Source organism: Temnothorax nylanderi, unplaced genomic scaffold (assembly GCF_030848795.1).
Source record: "Temnothorax nylanderi isolate EJ_2023f unplaced genomic scaffold, tnyl_v1.0 TNYL_tig0723_pilon, whole genome shotgun sequence".
In the NCBI taxonomy this organism is placed as follows: Eukaryota; Metazoa; Arthropoda; class Insecta; order Hymenoptera; family Formicidae; genus Temnothorax; species Temnothorax nylanderi.
This window is the reverse complement of record NW_027249785.1, coordinates 1-8620: the sequence shown is the minus strand read 5'-3', so window position 1 is coordinate 8620 and position 8620 is coordinate 1. Positions and strand designations below refer to the sequence as shown.

Below are 8620 nucleotides of genomic sequence, written 5' to 3'. Positions count from 1 at the left end.
TTCTATAACGAACGCCCGCAAGTCAGGGCAGTGAATGGAAGAAGCCATTTGTATTACTTAATTGAAGAGTTTATTAAAGTGTCGTTTGAACAAGTGACTGGCCAAGTGATTGTCCCTTCCTCCCGGCGGATCCAGAACGAACTCTGTGCCGATCCCTTGAATCGGAGTCCGGCACAACAAATTGGTGGCAGCGGTGGGATCCTGCCAACCGGAGAAGGACATCCTGCCAGACCTACGCCTGCAAAAGGAGCGGATCATCAAAAGGCGGTGAATATCCCGGAGAGGAAAAGCCAGCCAGATCCCGGCAGAGTGAAGCAACGGTAGCAGCCCCGCGTGTTATCAGCGACACCGGAGAGGCCCCGACCTACCGCACGGACTCGCCAGCCCGGAGCAGCGACGCAGGGACGCAGCGAGCCAGCGAAGCAGCGCAGGAGGGACGCAGCTAAGCGGAGACAACGCACGAGCAGAGGAGCGGCCCTGTCAGGCGTCGACGCGGCAGAAGCGGTGACGATGCGTTATTCGGCGGTAATGTAAGTCTGCATTCCCATTGTAAGCCGATACCGGCACGCGCCGCGAAAAAGGATTGTATCTCCGCGAGCGTCCCCCACAACCGCAAGCGCAGAATCACTTTCCGCGATTGCAGGATCTGAGAGCGTAAGCGTCGATTGATGTCGGACGACTTGTCCCGGCATCCCCCCGTCAGCAACGCGTCATTCGTGTTGAGCGAGCGCGCGCAACGAGCAATCGAGAACAGCATCCGGAATCGTTTTCGCGCCACGCGACTCGCGAACGACGAACTAGATCGCGTGCGGCGAAACTTAGGCGCGCAACTCGACGACGCGAGTACCCCGGTGCTCGAGTTACACCCCAACGTCGTCGTTGAACGCGAGTTCGAATTTTTAGACACCAGCCTTTGCGACGCAAACGAAAACCCGCGTGATAGCGCGGACAATACAAGCAGCGACGAACACAGTGACGCGCACAGACAGCCCCCGACCGAAGGTGACGCACGATCGGACACCTCGGCCGATACTCAAAGCGAGAACGCAGGGAAAGGAGAATTCTCCCTGACGTCATACGAGAGCGACTTGTTTGACCCGACGGAAGAGGATTACACCCCGCGGGCAAATAAAATGAGCCAACAGAGAGCTAATGCGGCCCCTGCGCCACGAGGAGACACAACGCCCGCTCAAGTGAGCGAGGAAATAAATCGGTTACAATCGGAGGCCCAGCGATCGTCCGAAATGGGCCAAAGCCGAGCCACTGTGCCGGCACAAGCAGGCCAAGGAGCGCCAGACTCCGTAATTAACGACATCATACTTCTGATGCACGATATGCGAAGCCGCTTGGAACGTGCCGAGAGCACGGAATACGATCGCTCGGTAGAAATGCTCCGCGCGATTCGCGAATTACAGAACCGAGTGAGCCGGGTAGAATCCAGCGCTTACGATCGCCCCGCCGAAACAGGGCGCCGTTTACGCAGCCAGGGCCCGCTAGATGTTACGTACGGGCGGACGAATAGCGACGTTCGTAACCAGCCAGGGCACAATATCGGATTCCTCAGCCTGAAGGAGGCTCGAAATATGATTCCCGAGATAAACGGAGAATCGAGAGAGCGCGTCCGCGAATTTATCAGCGCAAGTAACTACGCGATGAAAAATATACAGCCCGCGGACAAAGCCATGCTCCTAGAAGCAATCTTATGCACGAAATTTAAAGGCAAAGCCATGACCGACTTCGACACGCGCGATATTCGCGATTTCGAACAGCTAAAACGAGAGCTCGAAACGGAATACCTCGGAAAGCGCGGTATGACCCACCTGCAGCTGGAATTTAATTCCCTGAAACAGAAACCGGGAGAAGGAGCGCAGGAATTTGGGCGTCGAGTCGAGAAGCTCGCGAGAGAACTGTACGAGGCCATGGAAGAAGGCCAAGGGCACTCGCAAGAGCAGCAGAAAGCGATACTGGACAGTATTAAGATGCAAGCATTGCATAACTTCCAGATCGGCCTGCATGACGACATAAAAATGATAGTCAGAGCGCAGCGATACCGAACTTCGCAGGAAGCAATAACCGGCGCCAGTGCGGAGGAAAAGGTAAGGGGCCCCTCCCCGCGGAACGGACAGACGCCAAACAAAACTAACTTTAACACGGAAAACGCGCGATATCCGGGGAATGAGGCGATACAGTGCCACAAATGTGGAGAAACAGGCCATTACGGGCGAGATTGCCGTACGAGCCGACATGCAAATAGATTCTCGTTGCCGAAAGCGGACAAGCCCGGCGGGATAAATATGATCGAGTGCACCTATTGCAGAAAGACCGGACATAAGCGAGAAGAGTGTTGGTCGCTGAACGGACGACCCAACACGGAACGATCAAGCCGATCAAAAACGGACGCCCCCAAAAAGGCGCCAGTAAATGGTTTAAAGGTAAGAAAAAAGAAATCGCGAGAAACGAGCGATGAATCCTCCTCCAGTAGCGGCAGCGAAGAAGACGAGAGACCAAAGAAGAATAAGGCACGAGCCGCCGAGGAGTATCAAGTGTCGCAGATAACGGGGAAACGTAACATACATACCCTAAACCTGATAACACTGCCTATTCAAGAGGCCAAGAAAGGCAAGACAAATTTCTTATTAGACTCAGGAGCAATCCTGACGCTAATCAAAGTAGGAAATTTAAAAGGCGACACTATGGTGCGAGAAAAACGCCTGACTTTGACCGGAGTGACGGGACACAAGATCCACACTCTCGGAAAAATAAAAGCAACCGTAGACCTCGGAAGCCAGAAAATACGCCATACCATGTACGTGGTAGAGGATGAATTCCCGATCGATCATGAGGGAATACTGGGGAATGATTTCCTCACAAAGCGCAAAGCCGTTATCTCACACGCCACAAAGCAGGTACACATCGGAAGAGTTACATTTAAACTCCGACCATATAAGAAGGTGAACTCACCACCCCGCAGCAGAGTAGGTATCGTAAAAGGTAAAGAACCCACACCAAGAGTATTTATCGGACACTGTTTGATGGAGCCGACAGATTTCGAATGCCCGATAAGCATGTCCACGGCGTGGAAAAATTAGTAGAGACACCCATACCGCGCGTAACTCTAAAAGAGAAGCCGGTAAGTGACACAACTAACGTACTCACGTTACACGCGACCAAAAAACGCGAATCCATTTCAGCGCAATTCAAAAAATTATACGCGCAATTGCAAACTGATCAATTAAATAGCAAAGAGCGAAAAGCACTAGGAAAAATTTGCAATGTATTTATTTAAAAGAAGATAAGCTGAGCGCGGCGACGGACGCACCAGATTTCGCCACCGGAGCCGTGCGTTCTCAGGGGCTAGTAGGCCAAGTTCGACCGAACATCTACGCCAGCAGAAAATTAAGCAAGGCAAAACCACCATGCGACAAGAAGAGTAACAAGGACACGTTTAAAGTAGGTGGCAAGGTACTATTACATGACGAGACAGTACGACGCGGACGATCGAAAAAACTCGAGTCCCAATGGACCGGACCGTACGTGATCCTCGAAAAGCATAGCGACGTGAACTATACTTAAGGAGGTTGGACCAGTTTGGTCAACCAAAGATTTTCGTTTGTAAAAAATATATATGATAGTATAGGATCTACCGCATGTGTGAGAATAATTTCAGATTTATTGACCATCCAGGAGCTGAGATATTAATTTCCAAAAATACGTCGTTTTACATGGGGTTATATGGAGAAAGCGTTGACGGCGATGATTGATCCCAATTTTCTTTAATATCAAGTAAAGATAAACGCTCAAAAAACGTGCCTACGCGTACAGTAAATTAATGCGAACATTTAGAACGCAAGAAAACACGTATTCACCACCTAATAACAAATATATTACGAGTTAAAGCGATCGAAATTAGACTGAAACAGCAGTTGATAGTTCGCGAGTAGGTAGATGTGGCAACGCAGCGTCGGCAATGTAACCCTAACCTTACCCAGAATGACAGAAAATTAACCGGCATTATAACTTGGGTCATTTAGAATCTCTAAACTTTTTTTACATTATCTTGAACACTGAATTAGTGCTATACAAAAGGAATACTGTTGTTTTTAGTCGAATTGTGAGATATTGTGGAATTTCATTCGTTTATGAAATTTTTTTTTTCTTTTTAATTAATTTTTATAATATTTCGGGCATGCTATTTAAATGCCAATAAAAATAGAATACTTACATTTTGCAACAATCCTTTTATTAGTATAGTAACATTAATGTTTTACATATATAGTATATAGATATCTCTCATTATAATGACTATTCAGTTACATGAGGATCGTTATTTTATAACGGTCGACTGTCATAAACTCTACTATCACATTTCGATATACTAACAAAAGATTAACATCGACGGTGGCTACGATAGTAATTTCTTAATCTCTGTAATTAAACTAAGCAGAATCTTTTTATTTTTTGTGACGCGAGGGCGGCCGTTTACATCTTCTCCTAAAAGCATAGTAACCGCGTCTTCGCCACCATCAGAATACGATTTCTTTAGAGAGTCGATAGTTACACCAGCCTTCGCCATTTTCGTAAGCATTCCTGTGGATACTCCCCCCTTCAGACAATCCAAACCACCTCTGTTCACTTTAGTTTTAGCAGCTTCCACCTGTGCCATAAGTACCGAGTGTACAGTCACGGCATTGGATCGTAGTTCTTCGTTGTTGATGCCTACAGACTCAATTATATTGGCCAGCATCCTAACGTCTACTAAACTATCATGAGCACCATCGGCAGCTCCGCTTCCCACCAAATCCTCAGCCAAAACCGATTGACGAAAGGACTTTTTAGCTTTTATTCTTTCTGGTAGTTTTTTCTTCAAAAGAGGCAGGGTATCGCAGAATCCAAACACCACTGATTGAAAGTCTTGCAACAATCTCAGAGATCTCAACTCGTTCAATAGCATAGGGGCATCAAAACGTCCGCCATTATGGGCAATGAGAATTACAGGACCAGGTGTCAAGAAGTCGATGAAAGATTTCAAGGCCAGCCTGCGCGGCATGGTTTTCATCTTTTCCCCATTTCGAAACAATTCTCCATCATCCACACTCAACCCTAGGGGAGATAGAAAAGGTTCCATTATTATTTAAAAAGCCCTTGTTTTTTTTACCACTAAAGAATATCATACCTGTCACGAGAGACGCACTCGGTGAAAAGCCATGTGAGGGCACAATGAAAGCGTTGAATTCTTGCAAACCGAGTTTGGCGGAGACTTGGACGATTTCGGATGTTTTCGATAGCCCTGTTGTTTCTAGATCGAAAAACGCTAAGGCACTGGTGCTCGGAATTGGAGTATTTCGAATCGAGTAGCTATTATCGAGTTCTACAAAAGTATTGAAACCACATCCTGAAGAATAAGTAATGCCTTCCTTATTTTCTGCCCTCGTGTTTGTATGGTGACGTTGCTGGTATAGTTGTCGGCGTCGGCGTTTCTTCTCTACAGTTTTAGCAGAAAGTGCTCGCGCCGCTCTCAGCTTATCTTTTTGAGCTCGATACTTCTCAGTATGTTTACCCGGTGAGAGGTTTAATTTCGTATTAACTGATACCACGTACGAAGTGCCACAATTCTTTTGGCAGACAGCAGACGCCACGCGAAAGTCATTCGACTCAGATCCTCCGTAGTGGTTGCGTTTAGTCGTTTTACTGAGGGATATATTGTGAAATGATTCGTTCCCTTGAGTTGAGCCACATGGCGCGAGACGTTTCGCATTGGCAGCAAACTTTCGCAACACATCCGTTAGCGAAGCTTTCATGTTCTCATCGGTTAGACCTTTACCTCCGGGTAGGATCTTGTGCGAATATGTAGTTGGATCTTTATTGTATCCACACCAGGTTCCACAGTTCGAGTGGTCGTCGAAGGCGTGTGGAACTATGTTTAGAAGACCAGTCCTGACGGCTTCCTCATTATCTTTATTTTTTTCGAGTACGCAACCGAAACAATACTTGATGTAATCAATTACTTTACTCGGGATCTTCAGAGCCCACAGTGCTTTACTAAGGGTGCAGACAGCGTGATTTTTATCCGACTCCTTTTCAACTGGATGCTCTGATTCGCGTCGAAGTTGGGCTATAGTAGATGAATCGTCATCACCGATGATCGTACCAATCACAACGCCCTCCTCCTTAAGCATTGGGATTCTTCGCGAAAATTTCCACAGCCATCGAGGCTTCCATAGATTTTGAACTGCCAGTGTGATTCAGTCGACAGTCATGATCTTCCGGTGGGTGACCCTTCTCACAGAGGATGCACCGTTTATTTCTAGTTGCATAGCCGATAACTAATTTATTCTTGGATCCGATCCCGATGCCATGAGCTGAAACACGTATATAACACAAATAGCTACAAACCAGAGAACAAAATAATAGTGCTATAAATTATATATCCGCAATATTGCAAATTTACCAGTAAGACTATTATAGCTTCGACCCGACCCTTTCTTTTGCCATCCGCGTCGTATGCAGCTTTCAACTCTACTATATAATTTTGATCTTCTGGGCTTTCCAAATTGTTTGATCTAGGGGATATGAAACAGATAATAAATTCTAATTATACAAGGTAAAAGCATACACAAATCTAGTTCTATTATTGAGCATTCTGGGATAGGAAAAGTCCTTCCGAAAATTATAGGAACGTTGAAGTACCTAGTAAAATGAATACAAAATAATCGGCCGTTCTAATAAAGCGAGAAAATAATATAACAGCTACAACATATTCGTGGAAATTAGAGAGAGTCATACAATCAGATTTAAGCAAATAAACACAGATGTTCGAGATTTGGGTGTTAAATATTTAAGACGAAACGATCACTTCAAATATTTACCATCAAAAAATTATTAACGCATCCAAATATAAAGCAGCAAATAAGTAAAAGAATTGTACCAACTTTATTAACAAATTCTACGTTACGAGTCCGGAAACCCTGAAAAGCGAAATCAAAAAGCAACATACAGCAAAGTATACGAGACAAACTACGATAACTATACATCCATAATGAGGTCCCATGATATAATATTTAATATTCATCCGATATAATAAGTAAAAGGCATTCAGTTAGCAACAACGATCAACACTTTCATCATTACACTATACTACAGCTACTGATTACTCAATACATTTTTAACTGCCACGATGTTTTCAGTGGTGTACTGCTCTTCGGGTCCTTAGTTCAATTCCGATCAGTTTTCATAGGCACAGATATTACATGAAACATCTACAAGTTCTAAAAACCCTGAAATAAATTCACGTTTATTTATTAAATTTATTCAATAATTAGTCTAAAATAGTTCTCAATGGGGAAGTGAACTTTTATTTATTTTTTCTGTCTTAATTGCATTAGTGCAACGCAGATGAGTTTTTGCATCTGCGCTGTCAATTGCATATGTGATACGATATTTTTCACAATAATTTGTTATCAGATTCTTTACGCATTTTCACAAAGTAACGTAGCACATAAAAATAGTAATAAATAAGAATTAAAGTTTTCTTACGACATGTCAGCTAACATCAAATCCTTTTCGAGTCTCAAAGCTTCTCTACAACTTTCACGTGCTAAGTCCTCCAGCGATTTGCCCACATACCGTTCATTCCGCTTAAGCATTTTGCTATTAATGATAGGAATATTAAGTATCGACAAAATCGTGTTCATGTGTGTAGTACCAATGCCTGCGTCAATCATAGCTAAAACATAATTTCGAGAGTAAATAACAATGCGCACACAAGATAAATCTGTTTCTTTTTTATGTTTCTTACCGAGAGCACTTTTAGCATTCACGTCGTATTGAGTGCGATTGCCGTCCTCACGCTTTTTGTAGCATTTACTCGATCGAACCTCATGAAGCAAGAGGCACGTGTGACATCTCACACGAAAGATACTGGCAAGGCCGATGACACTTTCGTCTTCAACATACCGAAACGATAGTGGAGCGTCACAAGCCGGGCACCACATTTCTTCTGCTAACATTTTAATTTCTACGACACGACGCCCATCGACAATAGATTCCTTCGAATCCTCGTTCTGTATTTTACGTCTCTTACACGCGTTTTTGAGATTTTCCTTCCACTGGAGCTTCCTTTTCGTAGAAAACTTTCCGTTTGTGTCACGGACACGATAACCTTTCGCGGGCATGTTTACGTTGAGCAACTGCCGCTGCGTGGCTCAACACAGAGGCGAGCACTGCTACCAACCTCACAAAAGTGCAACGTTGCCAAGTTTCTATCGTAATTAATATAATCGACGGAAAGTTATTAAAAAATCGACAGCTTATATAATTGTCAAGGGAGCTACCAGTATTAATCATTATTTCATTCTATCAACGGCAAAACATATATTCATGCCATTTTTATATTGAAATAATTAGCAATACCACAAGTTTTCAAGTTGGCATTGGCAAAAAAATGTTTCGTTTTTAGCTAATTAAAATATAAAGATGCATAATATGATACTTTTACTATACGTTTTATGCAATAGCAGCGTATGGAGAATAAAATGATACTTAATACAGATTTTTTAATGACCTAATAAAAAACTTTTTTCTAAACCGTCAATTGACTCAACTGGACCGGTCCAACCTCCTT

The 8620-nt window shown here is 44.2% G+C and overlaps 2 protein-coding genes across 3 annotated transcripts; both read right to left on the bottom strand.

Annotated features, from left to right (window-relative positions):
• Positions 1 to 4218: 4218 nt before the first annotated feature.
• On the bottom strand, positions 4219 to 6176 carry LOC139785010 (uncharacterized). Its single transcript, XM_071724178.1, has 2 exons — positions 5174 to 6176; positions 4219 to 5100 (listed from the first exon to the last, which is right to left on the bottom strand). The coding sequence occupies exons 1-2, from the start codon at positions 6174 to 6176 to the stop codon at positions 4403 to 4405; spliced, it is 1701 nt and encodes a 566-aa protein (XP_071580279.1). The 3' UTR covers positions 4219 to 4402.
• A 319-nt stretch (positions 6177 to 6495) lies between these two features.
• On the bottom strand, positions 6496 to 8390 carry LOC139785009 (uncharacterized). Of its 2 annotated transcripts, XR_011721772.1 has the most exons (4): positions 7796 to 8390; positions 7534 to 7723; positions 7159 to 7274; positions 6496 to 6560 (listed from the first exon to the last, which is right to left on the bottom strand). XR_011721772.1 is itself a non-coding variant. In XM_071724177.1 (3 exons), the coding sequence occupies exons 1-3, from the start codon at positions 8169 to 8171 to the stop codon at positions 7244 to 7246; spliced, it is 597 nt and encodes a 198-aa protein (XP_071580278.1). In that variant the 5' UTR covers positions 8172 to 8389; the 3' UTR covers positions 7038 to 7243. The 2 variants fall into 2 exon arrangements, 1 of the variants encoding a protein (XP_071580278.1); XM_071724177.1 differs by lacking the exon at positions 6496 to 6560 and having other exon boundaries at positions 7038 to 7274; positions 7796 to 8389.
• Positions 8391 to 8620: the final 230 nt, after the last annotated feature.

Coding starts and splice junctions, on each gene's coding strand:
- LOC139785010 (XM_071724178.1), bottom strand. CDS start 6,176: ATGCTTAAGGAGGAGGGCGTTGTGATTGGTACGATCATCGGTGATGAC. Junction 5,101..5,173: donor GAGTGCGTCTCTCGTGACAG/GTATGATATTCT, acceptor TATCTCCCCTAG/GGTTGAGTGTGGATGATGGA.
- LOC139785009 (XM_071724177.1), bottom strand. CDS start 8,171: ATGCCCGCGAAAGGTTATCGTGTCCGTGACACAAACGGAAAGTTTTCT. Junction 7,724..7,795: donor GAATGCTAAAAGTGCTCTCG/GTAAGAAACATA, acceptor ATTATGTTTTAG/CTATGATTGACGCAGGCATT. Junction 7,275..7,533: donor TTGATGTTAGCTGACATGTC/GTAAGAAAACTT, acceptor AATTTATTTCAG/GGTTTTTAGAACTTGTAGAT.